The sequence below is a fragment of the Pleurodeles waltl genome, chromosome 7 (genome assembly GCF_031143425.1).
Source record: "Pleurodeles waltl isolate 20211129_DDA chromosome 7, aPleWal1.hap1.20221129, whole genome shotgun sequence".
Classification (NCBI taxonomy): domain Eukaryota; kingdom Metazoa; phylum Chordata; class Amphibia; order Caudata; family Salamandridae; genus Pleurodeles; species Pleurodeles waltl.
In genome coordinates this window covers 787346042-787368468 of record NC_090446.1, presented here as the reverse complement: position 1 = coordinate 787368468, position 22427 = coordinate 787346042, and the positions used below count along the sequence as shown (strand labels likewise).

General features: G+C 47.3%; 1 protein-coding gene across 1 annotated transcript in view; it reads left to right on the top strand.

Annotated features, from left to right (window-relative positions):
- CTNNA1 (catenin alpha 1) overlaps nucleotides 1–22427 on the top strand; it is a 712178-nt gene that overhangs the window by 547383 nt on the left and 142368 nt on the right. Inside the window, exon 14 of the mRNA XM_069199317.1 lies at nucleotides 17651–17761. Coding sequence (XP_069055418.1) covers nucleotides 17651–17761 — 111 coding nt within the window. The remainder of the gene's footprint in view (nucleotides 1–17650; nucleotides 17762–22427) is intronic.

Sequence of the window (22427 nt, the reverse complement as noted above, 5' to 3'; positions counted from 1 at the left end):
TAAATGCACACTGATGCCAGTGTACATTTTATTGTAAAATACACCACAGAGGGCACCTTAGAGGTGCCCCCTGAAACTTAACCGACTATCTGTGTAGGCTGACTAGTTTTAGCAGCCTGCCACAAACCGAGACATGTTGCTGGCCCCATGGGGAGAGTGCCTTTGTCACTCTGAGGCCAGTAACAAAGCCTGCACTGGGTGGAGATGCTAACACCTCTCCCAGGCAGGAATTGTCACACCTGGCGGTGAGCCTCAAAGGCTCACCTCCTTTGTGCCAACCCAGCAGGACACTCCAGCTAGTGGAGTTGCCCGCCCCCTCCGGCCAGGCCCCACTTTTGGCGGCAAGGCCGGAGAAAATAATGAGAAAAACAAGGAGGAGTCACTGGCCAGTCAGGACAGCCCCTAAGGTGTCCTGAGCTGAGGTGACTCTGACTTTTAGAAATCCTCCATCTTGCAGATGGAGGATTCCCCCAATAGGGTTAGGATTGTGACCCCCTCCCCTTGGGAGGAGGCACAAAGAGGGTGTACCCACCCTCAGGGCTAGTAGCCATTGGCTACTAACCCCCCAGACCTAAACACGCCCTTAAATTTAGTATTTAAGGGCTACCCTGAACCCTAGAAAATTAGATTCCTGCAACTACAAGAAGAAGGACTGCCTAGCTGAAAAACCCCTGCAGAGGAAGACCAGAAGACGACAACTGCCTTGGCTCCAGAAACTCACCGGCCTGTCTCCTGCCTTCCAAAGATCCTGCTCCAGCGACGCCTTCCAAAGGGACCAGCGACCTCGACATCCTCTGAGGACTGCCCCTACTTCGAAAAGACAAGAAACTCCCGAGGACAGCGGACCTGCTCCAAGAAAAGCTGCAACTTTGTTTCCAGCAGCTTTAAAGAACCCTGCAAGCTCCCCGCAAAAGGCGTGAGACTTGCAACACTGCACCCGGCGACCCCGACTCGGCTGGTGGCGATCCAACACCTCAGGAGGGACCCCAGGACTACTCTGATACTGTGAGTACCAAAACCTGTCCCCCCTGAGCCCCCACAGCGCCGCCTGCAGAGGGAATCCCGAGGCTTCCCCTGACCGCGACTCTTTGAACCTAAAGTCCCGACGCCTGGGAGAGACCCTGCACCCGCAGCCCCCAGGACCTAAAGGACCGGACTTTCACTGGAGAAGTGACCCCCAGGAGTCCCTCTCCCTTACCCAAGTGGAGGTTTCCCCGAGGAATCCCCCCCTTGCCTGCCTGCAGCGCTGAAGAGATCCCGAGATCTCTCATAGACTAACATTGCGAACCCGACGCCTGTTCCTACACTGCACCCGGCCGCCCCCGCGCTGCTGAGGGTGAAATTTCTGTGTGGACTTGTGTCCCCCCCGGTGCCCTACAAAACCCCCCTGGTCTGCCCTCCGAAGACGCGGGTACTTACCTGCAAGCAGACCGGAACCGGGGCACCCCCTTCTCTCCATTCTAGCCTATGTGTTTTGGGCACCACTTTGAACTCTGCACCTGACCGGCCCTGAGCTGCTGGTGTGGTGACTTTGGGGTTGCTCTGAACCCCCAACGGTGGGCTACCTTGGACCAAGAACTGAACCCTGTAAGTGTCTTACTTACCTGGTAAAACTATCAAATACTTACCTCCCCTAGGAACTGTGAAAATTGCACTAAGTGTCCACTTTTAAAACAGCTATTTGTGAATAACTTGAAAAGTATACATGCAATTTTGATGATTTGAAGTTCCTAAAGTACTTACCTGCAATACCTTTCGAATGAGCTATTACATGTAGAATTTGAACCTGTGGTTCTTAAAATAAACTAAGAAAAGATATTTTTCTATATAAAAACCTATTGGCTGGATTTGTCTCTGAGTGTGTGTACCTCATTTATTGTCTATGTGTATGTACAACAAATGCTTAACACTACTCCTTGGATAAGCCTACTGCTCGACCACACTACCACAAAATAGAGCATTAGTATTATCTATTTTTACCACTATTTTACCTCTAAGGGGAACCCTTGGACTCTGTGCATGCTATTCCTTACTTTGAAATAGCACATACAGAGCCAACTTCCTACATTGGTGGATCAGCGGTGGGGTACAAGACTTTGCATTTGCTGGACTACTCAGCCAATACCTGATCACACGACAAATTCCAAAATTGTCATTAGAAATTGATTTTTGCAATTTGAAAAGTTTTCTAAATTCTTAAAAGACCTGCTAGGGCCTTGTGTTAGATCCTGTTTAGCATTTCTTTTAGAGTTTAAAAGTTTGTAAAAGTTTGAATTAGATTCTAGAACCAGTTGTAGATTCTTAAAAAGTATTCCAACTTTTAGAAGCATAATGTCTAGCACAGATGTGAATGTGGTGGAACTCGACACCACACCTTACCTCCATCTACAGATGAGAGAGCTAAGGTCACTCTGTAAACTAAAGAAAATAGCAATGGGCCCCAAACCTACCAAAGTACAGCTCCAGGAGCTTTTGGCAGAGTTTGAAAAGGCCAACCCCTCTGAGGATGGCAACTCAGAGGATGAAGATAGTGACTTGGAGGGAAATTCCCCCCCTCCAGTCCTACTTAGGGAGAGCAGGGCTTCTCAAGCCCTGACTCCACAAATAATAGTCAGAGATGCTGGTTCCCTCACAGGAGGGACCAACAACTCTGAAATCACTGAGGATAACTCCAGTGAAGAGGACATCCAGTTAGCCAGGATGGCCAAAAGATTGGCTTTGGAAAGACAGATCCTAGCCATAGAGAGGGAAAGACAAGAGATGGGCCTAGGACCCATCAATGGTGGCAGCAACATAAATAGGGTCAGAGATTCTCCTGACATGTTGAAAATCCCTAAAGGGATTGTAACTAAATATGAAGATGGTGATGACATCACCAAATGGTTCACAGCTTTTGAGAGGGCTTGTGTAACCAGAAAAGTGAACAGATCTCACTGGGGTGCTCTCCTTTGGGAAATGTTCACAGGAAAGTGTAGGGATAGACTCCTCACACTCTCTGGACAAGATGCAGAATCTTATGACCTCATGAAGGGTACCCTGATTGAGGGCTTTGGATTCTCCACTGAGGAGTATAGGATTAGATTCAGGGGGGCTCAAAAATCCTCGAGCCAGACCTGGGTTGACTTTGTAGACTACTCAGTGAAAACACTAGATGGTTGGATTCAAGGCAGTGGTGTAAGTAATTATGATGGGCTGTACAATTTATTTGTGAAAGAACACCTGTTAAGTAATTGTTTCAATGATAAACTGCATCAGCATCTGGTAGACCTAGGACCAATTTCTCCCCAAGAATTGGGAAAGAAGGCGGACCATTGGGTCAAGACAAGGGTGTCCAAGACTTCAACAGGGGGTGACCAAAAGAAAGGGGTCACAGACTCCCCAGGGGAAGGGTGATGAGACAACCAAAACTAAAAATAGTAAAGAGTCTTCTACAGGCCCCCAAAAACCTGCACAGGAGGGTGGGCCCAGAGCCTCTTCACAAAACAATGGGTACAAGGGTAAAAACTTTGATCCCAAAAAGGCCTGGTGTCATAGCTGTAAACAGCATGGACACCAAACTGGAGACAAGGCCTGTCCCAAGAAAGGTTCCACTCCAAACTCCCATCCAGGTAACACTGGTATGGCTAGTCTCCAAGTGGGATCAACAGTGTGCCCAGAGCAAATCAGGGTCCACACTGAAGCTACTCTAGTTTCTGAGGGTGGGGTGGATTTAGCCACACTAGCTGTCTGGCCGCCTAACATGCAAAAATACAGACAGCAACTCTTAATTAATGGGACTAGAATAGAGGGCCTGAGGGATACAGGTGCCAGTGTCACCATGGTGACAGAGAAACTGGTTTCCCCTGGCCAATACCTGACTGGAAAAACTTACACAGTCACCAACGCTGACAATCAGAGAAAAGTACATCCCATGGCAATGGTTACTTTAGAATGGGGAGGGGTCAATGGCCTGAAACAGGTGGTGGTCTCCTCAAATATCCCAGTGGACTGTCTGCTTGGAAATGACCTGGAGTCCTCAGCATGGGCTGAGGTAGAGCTAAAAACCCATGCAGCAATGCTGGGTATCCCTGAACTGGTGTGTGTGAAAACAAGAGCACAATGCAAGGCACAGGGTGAACAAGTAGAGCTGGAGTCTGGAAGAATGGCCCAGCCTACCAAGAGAACAGGAAAGTCAGCTGGGAAACCAACTGCAACACAGCAAAAGAAAGGGAACCTCTCTTCTCAGGAAGAAGTTCTGCCCTCTGAGGGAACTGAGCCTTTGGAGCTTGAACCTTACCAGGTTGAGCTCTTAGGCCCAGGGGGACCCTCCAGGGAGGAGCTGTGTAAGGGACAAGAAACCTGTCCCTCTCTTGAAGGCTTTAGGCAGCAAGCTGCTGAAGAGTCCAAAGGCAAGAAAAATGGAACGCATAGGGTCTATTGGGAAGATGGACTCCTGTACACTGAGGCCAGAGACCCCAAACCTGGTGCCACTAGGAGAGTGGTAGTGCCTCAGCTGTTCAGGAAGTTCATCCTAACATTGGCCCATGACATTCCCCTTGCTGGACATTTGGGACAAACCAAGACGTGGGAGAGGTTAGTCAACCACTTCTACTGGCCCAATATGTCCAACATGGTTAAGGAGTTTTGCCTCTCCTGCCCCACCTGTCAAGCCAGTGGTAAGACAGGTGGGCATCCAAAGGCCCCCCTCATTCCACTTCCAGTGGTGGGGGTGCCCTTTGAAAGAGTGGGTGTGGACATAGTTGGTCCACTGGAACCTCCCACAGCCTCAGGAAATATGTATATCCTGGTAGTAGTGGATCATGCTACCAGGTATCCTGAAGCTATTCCCCTTAGGTCGACTACTGCCCCTGCAGTAGACAAGGCCCTCATTGGTATCTTTACCAGAGTGGGTTTCCCTAAGGAGGTGGTGTCTGACAGAGGTACCAACTTCATGTCAGCATACCTAAAGCACATGTGGAATGAGTGTGGAGTGACTTATAAGTTCACTACACCATACCATCCACAAACTAATGGCTTAGTTGAGAGATTCAACAAGACATTAAAGGGCATGATCATGGGGCTCCCAGAAAAACTCAAAAGGAGATGGGATGTCCTCTTGCCATGTCTGCTTTTCGCTTACAGAGAGGTGCCACAGAAGGGAGTAGGATTCTCACCCTTTGAACTTCTGTTTGGTCATCCTGTAAGGGGACCACTTGCCCTTGTTAAAGAAGGCTGGGAGAGACCTCTCCATGAGCCTAAACAGGACATAGTGGACTATGTACTTGGCCTTCGCTCTAGAATGGCAGAGTACATGGAAAAGGCAACCAAAAACCTTGAGGCCAGCCAACAACTCCAGAAGTTTTGGTATGACCAAAAGGCTGCACTGGTTGAGTTCCAACCAGGGCAGAAAGTCTGGGTTCTGGAGCCTGTGGCTCCCAGGGCACTCCAGGACAAATGGAGTGGCCCTTTCCCAGTACTAGAAAGGAAGAGTCAGGTCACCTACCTGGTGGACCTGGGCACAAGCAGGAGCCCCAAGAGGGTGATCCATGTGAACCGCCTTAAGCTCTTCCATGACAGGGCTGATGTGAATCTGTTGATGGTAACAGATGAGGATCAGGAGGCAGAGAGTGAACCTCTCCCTGATCTTCTGTCCTCAGACCCAAAAGATGGCACAGTAGATGGAGTGATCTACTCAGACACCCTCTCTGGCCAACAGCAAGCTGATTGTAGGAGAGTCCTACAACAGTTTCCTGAACTCTTCTCCTTAACCCCTGGTCGGACACACCTGTGTACCCATGATGTGGACACAGGAGACAGCATGCCTGTCAAGAACAAAATCTTTAGACAGTCTGACCATGTTAAGGAAAGCATCAAGGTGGAAGTCCACAAGATGCTGGAATTGGGAGTAATTGAGCGCTCTGACAGCCCCTGGGCTAGCCCAGTGGTCTTAGTCCCCAAACCTCACACCAAAGATGGAAAGAAAGAGATGAGGTTTTGTGTGGACTACAGAGGGCTCAATTCTGTCACCAAGACAGATGCTCATCCAATTCCAAGAGCTGATGAGCTCATAGACAAATTAGGTGCTGCCAAATTCCTAAGTACCTTTGACTTGACAGCAGGGTACTGGCAAATAAAAATGGCACCTGGAGCAAAAGAGAAAACAGCATTCTCCACACCTGATGGGCATTATCAGTTTACTGTTATGCCCTTTGGTTTAAAGAATGCCCCTGCCACCTTCCAAAGGTTGGTGAATCAAGTCCTTGCTGGCTTGGAGTCCTTTAGCACAGCTTATCTTGATGATATTGCTGTCTTTAGCTCCACCTGGCCGGATCACCTGGTCCACCTGAAGAAGGTTTTGAAGGCTCTGCAATCTGCAGGCCTCTCTATCAAGGCATCCAAATGCCAGATAGGGCAGGGAACTGTGGTTTACTTGGGACACCTTGTAGGTGGAGGCCAAGTTCAGCCACTCCAACCCAAGATCCAGACTATTCTGGACTGGGTAGCTCCAAAAACCCAGACTCAAGTCAGGGCATTCCTTGGCTTGACTGGGTACTACAGGAGGTTTGTGAAGGGATATGGATCCATTGTGACAGCCCTCACTGAGCTCACCTCCAAGAAAATGCCCAAGAAAGTGAACTGGACTGTGGACTGCCAACAGGCCTTTGACACCCTGAAACAGGCAATGTGCTCAGCACCAGTTCTCAAAGCTCCAGATTATTCTAAGCAGTTCATTGTGCAGACTGATGCCTCTGAACATGGGATAGGGGCAGTTTTGTCCCAAACAAATGATGATGGCCTTGACCAGCCTGTTGCTTTCATTAGCAGGAGGTTACTCCCCAGGGAGCAGCGTTGGAGTGCCATTGAGAGGGAGGCCTTTGCTGTGGTTTGGTCCCTGAAGAAGCTGAGACCATACCTCTTTGGGACTCACTTCCTAGTTCAAACTGACCACAGACCTCTCAAATGGCTGATGCAAATGAAAGGTGAAAATCCTAAACTGTTGAGGTGGTCCATCTCCCTACAGGGAATGGACTTTATAGTGGAACACAGACCTGGGGCTGCCCATGCCAATGCAGATGGCCTTTCCAGGTTCTTCCACTTAGAAAATGAAGACTCTCTTGGGAAAGGTTAGTCTCATCCTCTTTCGTTTGGGGGGGGGTTGTGTAAGGAAATGCCTCCTTGGCATGGTTGCCCCCTGACTTTTTGCCTTTGCTGATGCTATGTTTACAATTGAAAGTGTGCTGAGGCCTGCTAACCAGGCCCCAGCACCAGTGTTCTTTCCCTAACCTGTACTTTTGTATCCACAATTGGCAGACCCTGGCATCCAGATAAATCCCTTGTAACTGGTACTTCTAGTACCAAGGGCCCTGATGCCAAGGAAGGTCTCTAAGGGCTGCAGCATGTCTTATGCCACCCTGGAGACCTCTCACTCAGCACAGACACACTGCTTGCCAGCTTGTGTGTGCTAGTGAGGACAAAACGAGTAAGTCGACATGGCACTCCCCTCAGGGTGCCATGCCAGCCTCTCACTGCCTATGCAGTATAGGTAAGACACCCCTCTAGCAGGCCTTACAGCCCTAAGGCAGGGTGCACTATACCATAGGTGAGGGTACCAGTGCATGAGCATGGTACCCCTACAGTGTCTAAACAAAACCTTAGACATTGTAAGTGCAGGGTAGCCATAAGAGTATATGGTCTGGGAGTTTGTCAAACACGAACTCCACAGCACCATAATGGCTACACTGAAAACTGGGAAGTTTGGTATCAAACTTCTCAGCACAATAAATGCACACTGATGCCAGTGTACATTTTATTGTAAAATACACCACAGAGGGCACCTTAGAGGTGCCCCCTGAAACTTAACCGACTATCTGTGTAGGCTGACTAGTTTTAGCAGCCTGCCACAAACCGAGACATGTTGCTGGCCCCATGGGGAGAGTGCCTTTGTCACTCTGAGGCCAGTAACAAAGCCTGCACTGGGTGGAGATGCTAACACCTCTCCCAGGCAGGAATTGTCACACCTGGCGGTGAGCCTCAAAGGCTCACCTCCTTTGTGCCAACCCAGCAGGACACTCCAGCTAGTGGAGTTGCCCGCCCCCTCCGGCCAGGCCCCACTTTTGGCGGCAAGGCCGGAGAAAATAATGAGAAAAACAAGGAGGAGTCACTGGCCAGTCAGGACAGCCCCTAAGGTGTCCTGAGCTGAGGTGACTCTGACTTTTAGAAATCCTCCATCTTGCAGATGGAGGATTCCCCCAATAGGGTTAGGATTGTGACCCCCTCCCCTTGGGAGGAGGCACAAAGAGGGTGTACCCACCCTCAGGGCTAGTAGCCATTGGCTACTAACCCCCCAGACCTAAACACGCCCTTAAATTTAGTATTTAAGGGCTACCCTGAACCCTAGAAAATTAGATTCCTGCAACTACAAGAAGAAGGACTGCCTAGCTGAAAAACCCCTGCAGAGGAAGACCAGAAGACGACAACTGCCTTGGCTCCAGAAACTCACCGGCCTGTCTCCTGCCTTCCAAAGATCCTGCTCCAGCGACGCCTTCCAAAGGGACCAGCGACCTCGACATCCTCTGAGGACTGCCCCTACTTCGAAAAGACAAGAAACTCCCGAGGACAGCGGACCTGCTCCAAGAAAAGCTGCAACTTTGTTTCCAGCAGCTTTAAAGAACCCTGCAAGCTCCCCGCAAAAGGCGTGAGACTTGCAACACTGCACCCGGCGACCCCGACTCGGCTGGTGGCGATCCAACACCTCAGGAGGGACCCCAGGACTACTCTGATACTGTGAGTACCAAAACCTGTCCCCCCTGAGCCCCCACAGCGCCGCCTGCAGAGGGAATCCCGAGGCTTCCCCTGACCGCAACTCTTTGAACCTAAAGTCCCGACGCCTGGGAGAGACCCTGCACCCGCAGCCCCCAGGACCTAAAGGACCGGACTTTCACTGGAGAAGTGACCCCCAGGAGTCCCTCTCCCTTACCCAAGTGGAGGTTTCCCCGAGGAATCCCCCCCTTGCCTGCCTGCAGCGCTGAAGAGATCCCGAGATCTCTCATAGACTAACATTGCGAACCCGACGCCTGTTCCTACACTGCACCCGGCCGCCCCCGCGCTGCTGAGGGTGAAATTTCTGTGTGGACTTGTGTCCCCCCCGGTGCCCTACAAAACCCCCCTGGTCTGCCCTCCGAAGACGCGGGTACTTACCTGCAAGCAGACCGGAACCGGGGCACCCCCTTCTCTCCATTCTAGCCTATGTGTTTTGGGCACCACTTTGAACTCTGCACCTGACCGGCCCTGAGCTGCTGGTGTGGTGACTTTGGGGTTGCTCTGAACCCCCAACGGTGGGCTACCTTGGACCAAGAACTGAACCCTGTAAGTGTCTTACTTACCTGGTAAAACTATCAAATACTTACCTCCCCTAGGAACTGTGAAAATTGCACTAAGTGTCCACTTTTAAAACAGCTATTTGTGAATAACTTGAAAAGTATACATGCAATTTTGATGATTTGAAGTTCCTAAAGTACTTACCTGCAATACCTTTCGAATGAGCTATTACATGTAGAATTTGAACCTGTGGTTCTTAAAATAAACTAAGAAAAGATATTTTTCTATATAAAAACCTATTGGCTGGATTTGTCTCTGAGTGTGTGTACCTCATTTATTGTCTATGTGTATGTACAACAAATGCTTAACACTACTCCTTGGATAAGCCTACTGCTCGACCACACTACCACAAAATAGAGCATTAGTATTATCTATTTTTACCACTATTTTACCTCTAAGGGGAACCCTTGGACTCTGTGCATGCTATTCCTTACTTTGAAATAGCACATACAGAGCCAACTTCCTACACTAACCTTTCCCAAGAGAGTCTTCATTTTCTAAGTGGAAGAACCTGGAAAGGCCATCTGCATTGGCATGGGCAGTCCCAGGTCTGTGTTCCACTATAAAGTCCATTCCCTGTAGGGAGATGGACCACCTCAACAGTTTAGGATTTTCACCTTTCATTTGCATCAGCCATTTGAGAGGTCTGTGGTCAGTTTGAACTAGGAAGTGAGTCCCAAAGAGGTATGGTCTCAGCTTCTTCAGGGACCAAACCACAGCAAAGGCCTCCCTCTCAATGGCACTCCAACGCTGCTCCCTGGGGAGTAACCTCCTGCTAATGAAAGCAACAGGCTGGTCAAGGCCATCATCATTTGTTTGGGACAAAACTGCCCCTATCCCATGTTCAGAGGCATCAGTCTGCACAATGAACTGCTTAGAATAATCTGGAGCTTTTAGAACTGGTGCTGAGCACATCGCTTGTTTCAGGGTGTCAAAGGCCTGTTGGCATTCCACAGTCCAGTTCACTTTCTTGGGCATTTTCTTGGAGGTGAGTTCAGTGAGGGCTGTCACAATGGATCCATATCCCTTCACAAACCTCCTGTAGTACCCAGTCAAGCCAAGGAATGCCCTGACTTGAGTCTGGGTTTTTGGAGCTACCCAGTCCAGAATAGTCTGGATCTTGGGTTGGAGTGGCTGAACTTGGCCTCCACCTACAAGGTGGCCCAAGTAAACCACAGTTCCCTGCCCTATCTGGCATTTGGATGCCTTGATAGAGAGGCCTGCAGATTGCAGAGCCTTCAAGACCTTCAGGTGGACCAGGTGATCCTGCCAGGTGGAGCTAAAGACAGCAATATCATCAAGATAAGCTGTGCTAAAGGACTCCAAGCCAGCAAGGACTTGATTCACCAACCTTTGGAAGGTGGCAGGGGCATTCTTTAAACCAAAGGGCATAACAGTAAACTGATAATGCCCATCAGGTGTGGAGAATGCTGTTTTCTCTTTTGCTCCAGGTGCCATTTTTATTTGCCAGTACCCTGCTGTCAAGTCAAAGGTACTTAAGAATTTGGCAGCACCTAATTTGTCTATGAGCTCATCAGCTCTAGGAATTGGATGGGCGTCTGTCATGGTGACAGAATTGAGCCCTCTGTAGTCCACACAAAACCTCATCTCTTTCTTTCCATCTTTGGTGTGAGGTTTGGGGACTAAGACCACTGGGCTAGCCCAGGGGCTGTCAGAGCGCTCAATTACTCCCAATTCCAGCATCTTGTGGACTTCCACCTTGATGCTTTCCTTAACATGGTCAGACTGTCTAAAAATTTTGTTTTTGACAGGCATGCTGTCTCCTGTGTCCACATCATGGGTACACAGGTGTGTCTGACCAGGGGTTAGGGAGAAGAGTTCAGGAAACTGTTGTAGGACTCTCCTACAATCAGCTTGCTGTTGGCCAGAGAGGGTGTCTGAGTAGATCACTCCATCTACTGAGCCATCTTTTGGGTCTGATGACAGAAGATCAGGGAGAGGTTCACTCTCTGCCTCCTGATCCTCATCTGTTACCATCAACAGATTTACATCAGCCCTGTCATGGAAGAGCTTAAGGCGGTTCACATGGATCACCCTCTTGGGGCTCCTGCTTGTGCCCAGGTCCACCAGGTAGGTGACCTGACTCTTCCTTTCTAGCACTGGGTAAGGGCCACTCCATTTGTCCTGAAGTGCCCTGTGAGCCACAGGCTCCAGAACCCAGACTTTCTGCCCTGGTTGGAACTCAACCATTGCAGCCTTTTGGTCATACCAAAACTTCTGGAGCTGTTGGCTGGCCTCAAGGTTTTTGCTTGCCTTTTCCATGTACTTTGCCATTCTTGAGCGAAGGCCAAGTACATAGTCCACTATGTCCTGTTTAGGCTCATGAAGAGGTCTCTCCCAGCCTTCTTTAACAAGAGCAAGTGGTCCCCTTACAGGGTGACCAAACAGAAGTTCAAAGGGTGAGAATCCTACTCCCTTTTGTGGCACCTCTCTGTAAGCGAAAAGCAGACATGGCAAGAGGACATCCCATCTCCTTTTGAGCTTTTCTGGGAGCCCCATGATCATGCCTTTTAATGTCTTGTTGAACCTCTCAACTAAGCCATTAGTTTGTGGATGGTATGGTGTAGTGAATTTGTAAGTCACCCCACACTCATTCCACATGTGTTTTAGGTATGCTGACATGAAGTTGGTACCTCTGTCAGACACCACCTCCTTAGGGAAACCCACTCTGGTAAAGATACCAATGAGGGCCTTGGCTACTGCAGGGGCAGTAGTTGACCTAAGGGGAATAGCTTCAGGATACCTAGTAGCATGATCCACTACTACTAGGATATACATATTTCCTGAGGCTGTGGGAGGTTCCAGTGGACCAACTATGTCCACACCCACTCTTTCAAAGGGGACCCCCACCACTGGAAGTGGAATGAGGGGGGCCTTTGGATGCCCACCTGTCTTACCACTGGCTTGACAGGTGGGGCAGGAGAGGCAAAACTCCTTAACCTTGTGGGACATATTGGGCCAGTAGAAGTGGTTGACTAACCTCTCCCACGTCTTGGTTTGTCCCAAATGCCCAGCAAGGGGAATATCATGGGCTAAGGTCAGAATAAACTCTCTGAACGACTGAGGCACTACCACTCTCCTAGTGGCACCAGGTTTGGGGTCTCTGGCCTCAGTGTACAGGAGTCCATCTTCCCAATAGACCCTATGTGTTCCATTTTTCTTGCCCTTGGACTCTTCAGCAGCTTGCTGCCTAAGGCCTTCAAGAGAGGGACAGGTTTCTTGTCCCTTACACAGCTCTTCCCTTGAGGGTCCCCCTGGGCCTAAGAGCTCAACCTGATAAGGTTCAAGCTCCAAAGGCTCAGTTCCCTCAGAGGGCAGAACTTCTTCCTGAGAAGAGAGGTTCTCTTTTTCTGACTGTGTTGCAGTTGGTTTCCCAACTGACTTTCCTTTTCTCTTGGTAGGCTGGGCCTTTCTTCCAGACTCCAGCTCTACTTTTTCACCCTGTGCCTTGCATTGTGCTCTTGTTTTTACACACACCAGTTCAGGGATACCCAGCATGGCTGCATGGGTTTTTAGCTCTACCTCAGCCCATGCTGAGGACTCCAGGTCATTTCCAAGCAGACAGTCTACTGGGATGTTTGAGGAGACCACCACCTGTTTCAGGCCATTGACCCCTCCCCATTCTAAAGTTACCATTGCCATGGGATGTGCTTTAGTCTGATTGTTAGCGTTGGTGACTGTATAGGTTTTTCCAGTCAGGTATTGGCCAGGGGAAACAAGTTTCTCTGTCACCATGGTGACACTGGCACCTGTATCCCTCAGGCCCTCTACACTTGTCCCATTAATAAAGAGCTGCTGCCTGTATTTTTGCATGTTAGGCGGCCAGGCAGCTAGTGTGGCTAAATCCACCCCACCCTCAGAGACTAGAGTAGCTTCAGTGTGGACCCTGATTTGCTCTGGGCACACTGTTGATCCCACTTGGAGACTAGCCATTCCAGTGTTACCTGGATTGGAGTTTGGAGTGGAACCTTTCTTGGGACAGGCCTTGTCTCCAGTTTGGTGTCCAGGCTGATTACAGCTACGACACCAGGCCTTTTTGGGATCAAAGTTTTTACCCTTGTACCCAGGATTGTTTTGTGAAGAGGCTCTGGGCCCACCCTCCTGTGCAGGTTTTTGGGGGCCTGTAGAAGACTCTTTACTATTTTTATTTTTGGCTGTCTCACCACCTTTCCCCTGGGGAGGTTTTGTGACCCCTTTCTTTTGGTCACCCCCTGTGGAAGTTTTGGACACCCTAGTCTTGACCCAATGGTCCGCCTTCTTTCCCAATTCTTGGGGAGAAATTGGTCCTAGGTCTACCAGATGCTGATGCAGTTTGTCATTGAAACAATTACTTAACAGGTGTTCTTTCACAAATAAATTGTACAGCCCATCATAATTACTTACACCACTGCCTTGGATCCAACCATCTAGTGTTTTTACTGAGTAGTCTACAAAGTCAACCCAGGTCTGGCTCGAGGATTTTTGAGCCCCCCTGAATCTAATCCTATACTCCTCAGTGGAGAATCCAAAGCCCTCAATCAGGGTACCCTTCATGAGGTCATAAGATTCTGCATCTTTTCCAGAGAGTGTGAGGAGTCTATCCCTACACTTTCCTGTGAACATTTCCCAAAGGAGAGCACCCCAATGAGATCTGTTCACTTTTCTGGTTACACAAGCCCTCTCAAAAGCTGTGAACCATTTGGTGATGTCATCACCATCTTCATATTTAGTTACAATCCCTTTAGGGATTTTCAACATGTCAGGAGAATCTCTGACCCTATTTATGTTGCTGCCACCATTGATGGGTCCTAGGCCCATCTCTTGCCTTTCCCTTTCTATGGCTAGGATCTGTCTTTCCAAAGCCAGTCTTTTGGCCATCCTGGCTAGCTGGATGTCCTCTTCACTGGAGTTATCCTCAGTGATTTCAGAGTTGTTGGCCCCTCCTGTGAGGGGACCAGCATCTCTGACTATTATTTGTGGAGTCAGGGCTTGAGAGGCCCTGTTCTCCCTAAATAGGACTGGTAGGGGGGAATTTTCCTCCAAGTCACTATCTTCATCCTCTGTGTTGCCATCCTCAGAGGGGTTGGCCTTTTCAAACTCTGCCAACAGCTCCTGGAGCTGTAGTTTGGAAGGTCTGGGGCCCATTACTATTTTCTTTATTTTACAGAGTGACCTTAGCTCCCTCATCTTAAGATGGAGGTAAGGTGTGGTGTCGAGTTCCACCACATTCATCTCTGCACTAGACATTATGCTTCTAAAAGTTGGAATACTTTTTAAGAATCTAAACTGGTTCTAGAATCTAATTCAAACTTTTACAAACTTTTAAACTCTAAAAGAAATGCTAACAGGGACTAACACAAGGCCCTAGCAGGACTTTAAAGAATTTAGAAAACTTTTCAAATTCCAAAAATCAATTTCTAATGACAATTTTGGAATTTGTCGTGTGATCAGGTATTGGCTGAGTAGTCCAGCAAATGCAAAGTCTTGTACCCCACCGCTGATCCACCAATGTAGGAAGTTGGCTCTGTATGTGCTATTTCAAAGTAAGGAATAGCATGCACAGAGTCCAAGGGTTCCCCTTAGAGGTAAAATAGTGGTAAAAATAGATAATACTAATGCTCTATTTTGTGGTAGCCTGCAGGAATCTAATTTTCTAGGGTTCAGGGTAGCCCTTAAATACTAAATTTAAGGGCGTGTTTAGGTCTGGGGGGTTAGTAGCCAATGGCTACTAGCCCTGAGGGTGGGTACACCCTCTTTGTGCCTCCTCCCAAGGGGAGTGGGTCACAAGCCTAACCCTATTGGGGGAATCCTCCATCTGCAAGATGGAGGATTTCTAAAAGTTAGAGTCACCTCAACTCAGGACACCTTAGGGGCTGTCCTGACTGGCCAGTGACTCCTCCTTGTTATTCTCATTATTTTCTCCGGCCTTGCCGCCAAAAGTGGGGTCTGGGGCCGGAGGGGGCGGGCAACTCCACTAGCTGGAGTGTCTTGCGGTGCTGTGACAAAGGGGTGAGCCTTTGAGGCTCACCGCCAGGTGTTACAGCTCCTGCCTGGGGGAGGTGTTAGCATCTCCACCCAGTGCAGGCTTTGTTACTGGCCTCAGAGTGACAAAGGCACTCTCCCCATGGGGCCAGCAACATGTCTCTAGTGTGGCAGGCTGCTGGAACTAGTCAGCCTACACAGACAGTCGGTTAAGTTTCAGGGGGGCACCTCTAAGGTGCCCTCTGGGGTGTATTTTGCAATAAAATGTACACTGGCATCAGTGTGCATTTATTGTGCTGAGAAGTTTGATACCAAACTTCCCAGTTTTCAGTGTAGCCATTATGGTGCTGTGGAGTTCGTGTTTGACAAACTCCCAGACCATATACTCTTATGGCTACCCTGCACTTACAATGTCTAAGGTTTTGTTTAGACACTGTAGGGGTACCATGCTCATGCACTGGTACCCTCACCTATGGTATAGTGCACCCTGCCTTAGGGCTGTAAGGCCTGCTAGAGGGGTGACTGACCTATACTTGCATAGGCAGTGAGAGGCTGGCATGGCACCCTGAGGGGAGTGCCATGTCGACTTACTCGTTTTGTTCTCACTAGCACACACAAGCTGGCAAGCAGTGTGTCTGTGCTGAGTGAGAGGTCTCCAGGGTGGCATAAGACATGCTGCAGCCCTTAGAGACCTTCCTTGGCATCAGGGCCCTTGGTACTAGGAGTACCAGTTACAAGGGACTTATCTGGATGCCAGGGTCTGCCAATTGTGGATACAAAAGTACCGGTTAGGGAAAGAACACTGGTGCTGGGGCCTGGTTAGCAGGCCTCAGCACACTTTCAATTGTAAACATAGCATCAGCAAAGGCAAAAAGTCAGGGGGTAACCATGCCAAGGAGGTATTTCCTTACAGTTACTCATTGGCGAAGAAGGATCCTCCTGAGGGGATCAGAGCCCATTCCACCAGAGCCAAGTCGACCTCATCGGCTCTGGCCAGAGGTGTTCCGGTGGCGGACATCTGTAAGGCCGCAACTTGGTCTTCCCTCCAAACCTTTGTAAAGCATTATTGTCTGGATTCGGAGGTGCGGAGGGATGGCCATTTTGCGCGGTCTGTGCTGCAGGAGTTCCTGGAGTGACCAGACGAACACCCTCCTCCAAGGTAGTACTGCTTTGGGACTCTATTCATTAGGTGAGGAACCCACAGGTAGTTGTATCCATCAGAAGAGCAAGTTACTTACCTTCGGTGACGCTTTTTCTGGTGGATACATTAGCTACTTGTGGATTCCTCACAGTCCCTCCCCGTTCTCAGTCTGGTCATACCGGGATCGCCTTGGGTGTGCACTTCAGTGTCTTAATTTCTATATTTCCAAATATGTATATATATTCATTGTTGCAATTCTGTTATTTGCAAGTTTTCAAACTGTTCATGATGGTATGCTCTTTTTACGGAGTTCTGTAAACGTTTTATATAAAGGTTTTCTATAAAGGTTTATTGTTTATGATCATGGAGTATTTAGGTTGTCGATTTATTATTATTATTTTTTTTTTAATATATATCTCAAAGGCACGTCAAAAATGGCGTAACTGACTTCAGCATGCCGGCGAGGGCCTCTTATTGCCACGATGACGTCAAGCGGAGCCGCGTGGAGTCGGGCAATTGTGACGTCCTCGCCGACGTGCAGAGCTAGAGAGAAGTTTCCGTCGAATGCTACGCATGGGGAGAATTCATTAGGTGAGGAATTCACATGTAGCTTATGTATCCACCAGAAAAAGCGTTACCGAAGGTAAGTAACTTGCTCTTCTGGCAGAGAATCTATCTAACCGCAGATAGCTCATCTGACTTCCAGTCCTCTGTATTTGTGAGTAGACTGTGTCCATTATTAAGATCACAAGTTTAGAAACCAATACACTGGTTACACCTACTAATGTCAGGGAGTGGCCCCTATCTAGCCAACACACATTTCTGGGCAGCTTTGGTGCAGAGCAGTACCACCTACTTGCACACAGTGATACTACTGAAAGGTTTACAGCTCCAGTATGATACCTGGGACATATTCAAAAAGTGAGGATTCTGCGGCTGGATACTCTATCAGAGAGAAGATTATTGAAAATAAGTAACAGTGTCATTAGTTTACCCGGATTCTCTCTATTGATATCTAAATTGCAATTGAATTAATCCTGTTTTAGCCGATTGCTAATCAGTTTGAAATGACTTGTTGGCTTCTTTGTGGAGTGCACTGGCTCTGAAATGTTTTGGTATTACGTAGAGTGAATATACAATTCTTTTTTTTTTTCTATTTTTGTGCTATAGACTCCAGAAGAATTGGATGATTCTGACTTTGAGACAGAAGCATATGATGTTCGAAGCAGAACAAGTGTCCAGACTGAGGACGATCAGCTGATTGGTGGACAGAGTGCTAGAGTAAGAATTTGTCATTTGAATTTATTTCTATCTTACTATCTGTTTTATGCCAAAGAACAGCGTGCCACATGTTGGGGGAACAAAATAGACCTGGAAATTCAGCCCGGGGAGAACCAGCTTGATAAAATCACCAAAATGTAAAACCTAGGCCTTTTTTTTTTTTTTTAGGTTGCATCCCAGTCTGGTTTGCTAAAGACATCTATGGGACATTCAGAAAGCTGATGTAGGAATGCCTTCTGCCCATTGCTTGCCATTGGCTTTGTGATTTGTAACTCACGTTTTCTTGCTTTCCATTTTCTCACTTTGTTTCAATCTACCCAGCTTGAGTTTGGTTCTTCCGTTGCCAAAACCGTATTTACAGTATCCTGCCGACTGCTCCCTTTTTGCTAAAATTCTGTAAACAAGCCTGCAAATCTTGATCTTATCTCGTCATATTTGCTGTGCATTCAAAGACCGAGGTCTAATATCAGGTGCTATCTTCCAAGGGTGCTTGTTTACTTCTCTTTCTCTGACTTCTAAGTGAGAGGATTTATGTGACAGTCTTGTTGGATACTGGAAGTAGTAAAGAATTTGTTCTAGCATATAACATTTAAATTAACTGTGTAAGTATTTCAGAATATAGCAGAATTAGTAACACAAAGCCTTTTTTTTGTTATTTCTGAAGTGTGTAGGAAACAAATATTCTAATATGATCAAAACAAATCATTAACCTGGATGAGGCCATTTCCACATATTTTTATCTGTGCACTGTATAGATGTATTTGTAAAACTGTCTGTGCTATTTAATGGTCATTTCAATTGGAAATGTGTTCTGTAATGGCAGTGTGCTACCACACCATGAATACTCCACTCTACTCTGCACCACTCCATTTTACACCACTCTGTGCCTCTGCTCCACTCAAAACCGCTCTACTCTGTACCACTCTACGCCAATGCACTCATCCCCACTTTACACCAATGTACTTTTTGCAACTGCACTCTACACCACTCCAGTCTGCACCACTCTGCATAACTCCACTCTACACCGCTGTACTCTACAACTCTGCACTGTATGCCAGTACAGTCTGTCAATACTCTACACCAGTGCATTCTACTCTATATCACAACTCTATGCTCCTACTCCAGTCCACTGTACGCCCCTCTAATCTACTCTGCACCACTGCATTCTATCCCACTGCACTCAACACCACTTTATACCAGGCCATTACACTCTGACACTCCACGCAACTGGTACTCTACCCTGCTCCACTCTACTTTGAGAGAACGTACTCCACACCACTGCATTCTGTGCTACTCTATTCTACAGCACCCCACACCACTGAACTTTTTGCCTCTCTACTTTGAATCACTGCACTCTCCGCCATTGAACCCTACACCACTGTACTGTATGCTACTCCACTCTGCCACTGCGCTATCTTGCACTATACTGTACTCTGCACCACTCTATGCCTCTCGACTCTGCACTGTATGCCACTGCCCTCTACATGCTACTCTACCCCACTGTCCTCTGCATCACTCAACTTAGTCACTCCACACCACTCAGCTGCACTCGGTTCAGAGAGGAGTGGTGCAGAACTATTTATTATTTCTGTAGTGTTGGAAACCATTATTTTAATATGTCCATAACAAATCATTACACTAGGTGTTGTAAATTCCTCAAATTTTCTCTCTTTCTCCCTATAATGTTCGATGGCATATGTAGCTGTAGATACACATGCTTTGCATAAGTCCTCCATCTAGTGTTGGGCTCAGAGTGTTACAAGTTGTTTTTCTTTGAATAAGGTTTTCGAGTCACTGGATCGAGTGGTGACTCCTCTCGGTGATACTGCACATAGGCATCCAGTCCTTTGTTAGATTGTTATTTTTCTGCCATCTGGTTCAGACGTGTTCCCACTCACTCTGGTACATCTCAGTTCGGTATATTCTTACCTTTCCTCTAATTTTCTATAAAGTCTGTATAGTTCTGGTTGCATTTTCCACTCTTATAGTCGATCCGATTGCAGTCATCTGGGTCGATTATATGTCCTTGGGGGCGACCTCGCCTTTTCGGGCCTACTTCGACTCGTAGTAGTCGAACAGTGTTAGGCTGATGGAACGGACTCAGTTTCAGTTCTGTCTTCAGTGTCACGCCAAACTTCCCTACACCTATCAGCATTTGGTGTGCAATCTCTGCCTGCCTTTGGAACACAGAGAAGAAGCCTGCAACACTTGAAGAGCTCGTCGAATGGAGATAGTATCCAAGTCGTCAAAACACACACCAGACACCTTCGGAGGTGAACACGTGCAAGTAGAAGTAGGACAGCGTGTAGCTGATTCAGATTTGTATGGAGACTCTGATGTCGACAGCCAAATCGATAAGCGCAGTACGTGAGTACAACAGCCCCGTCACGCCAAACAGACTATTAAAAAGGTTCCTGCATCAATCTTCGGTCCTCCACTGCCTTCGGGCCATAGTTGGACCCGAAAATGAACTTTGGATGACCAACCCTCTGGACTGGAAAACCTTTACCCACAATGGTACGACATCACCACAAATCAATGGGTTCTATCAATTATCCCACATGGCCATTGCCCAGAACTCACCTCTATTCCACCAAACATTCCCCCTCGTTCACACAGACTTACTCAGGAACATCTAACTTTATTAAAACAAGAGGTACAATCACTACTACTCAAAGAAGCCATAGAGATGATGCCTATCCCAACAATAATCCAGAGTATATTTACTATACTTCCTCATACCAGAGAAAGATGATACTCAGACGAATCTTAGATTTCAGACCCCTCAATCAATACATCCTTTCAGTACACTTTGATATGGTCACTCTACAAGACATCATTCCCTATTACAAAAATAGGACTACGTGACCTCATTAGATTTCAAGGATGCTTATTTCCATGTTCCCATCCATCCAGCGCATCAAAAGTATCTAATATTTGTTATAGTAGGAAAGCACTACCAAGTCAAGTTGCTACTATTCGGGGTAACGGCACCAATGGTATTCACCAAATGCTTAGCAGTGGTTGCAGCATTCCTCAGAAGACAACATATATATGTCTTCCAAAATCTGAACCACTGGCTTATAAAGGCCAGTACAATTCAAGTTTGTCAACAACATACTACCTCATACTACATAACCTACCTACACAATCTAGGATTCACAAATCAGTTACCACAAATCTCACCTGTGGCCATCACAAATACAACCGTATCTGAGAGCAATTCTGAACACTCAATCAGGATTCGCATACCCAAACCCAGTCTGAATTCGAGCATTTTACGATTTCATATCTCAACTATAATACAGCCACACTTACAGTAAAGTTGGTGATGAAACTATTGGTAATGATGGCTTCATGCATAGCAGTAGTACCCAATGCAAGACTGCACATGCAACCACTACAGCAGTGTCTTTCTCAACAGTGGTCTCAGGCACAGGGTTAAATTCAGGATCTAGTGTTGTTGGGCCTCCAGACTCGCCGCTTTCTGCAATGGTGGAATTCCACCAAGCTGTTGAAAGGGCAGCCCTTTCAGGACGCAGTGCCTCAGACCATAATAACAGATGCTTCAATGATAGGTTAGGTAGCTCATCGCAACCCCCTCACTATACAAGGGGAATGGAACTCAATCCAACAAACTTATCACATAAACCACTTGGAGTTACTAGCAGTATTCCTAGCACTGAAAGCTTTTCAGACACAAATCACACACAAGATAGTATTAATTAAGACTGACAATATGACCACAATGTATTATCTACAAAAACAGGGTGGGGGGGCACATTCATCACAATTGTCCCTTCTAGCACAAACAGTTTGGAAATGGGCAATTCACAATTGCATTCAATTAATAGCAGAGTATAGTCCAGGGAAACACAAATCAACTAGCGAACGTCTTAAGCTGGACGCAACAACAAATATACAAATGGGAGATTCGCCCACAGGTGATTCAGCAATGCTTCCAAATGTGGGGCTCACCAGAAATAAATCTTTTCGCCACAAAAGAAAACACAAAATGTTGAAGCTCTGAAAGAAACTACCCAGAAATAGATGGACATACATCCTCTTTTAGAGGTGATGGACGCTAAACAGAGAAAAATACACATTCAAAAGGACACAGGAAGAATAACTGCCTCCCCTCCAATGTCCTCTAAAAGGTAATTGACTTTTAAAGACACTTCAAAGGTTGTACCTCCATCAAAAAAGGTCTTCAAGGATAAACAGAAAAGAGGCTATAAGACATAAACAGCAATCACTACCACATTCTCCTGTTGTTCCTTCCACACCACCACCATCACCCACATATGAAGCAAAACTATCACCACATACATCCCCAATTTCACCACATATGGATAAACTTAGTGATGACCAGCAAAATACAGATCCATGGGATACATATGACTCTGATCCCATGCTACCAAATGGCCCACATCTACATCCTGCCAGACCCTCACCACCAGAAGACACTACTGCATACAATCAAGTAGTAGCCAGAGCTGCAGCTTATCATAATGTACAAATGCATACTGATCAGGTAGAGCAAGATTTGGTTTTTGACACACTAGCATCCACACATAAGCAATATGAATGTCTTCCCATGCTTCCAGGAATGCTAAGACATGCTTCTGATATTTTTCAGAAGCCTGTTAAAGCTAGGATTATCACT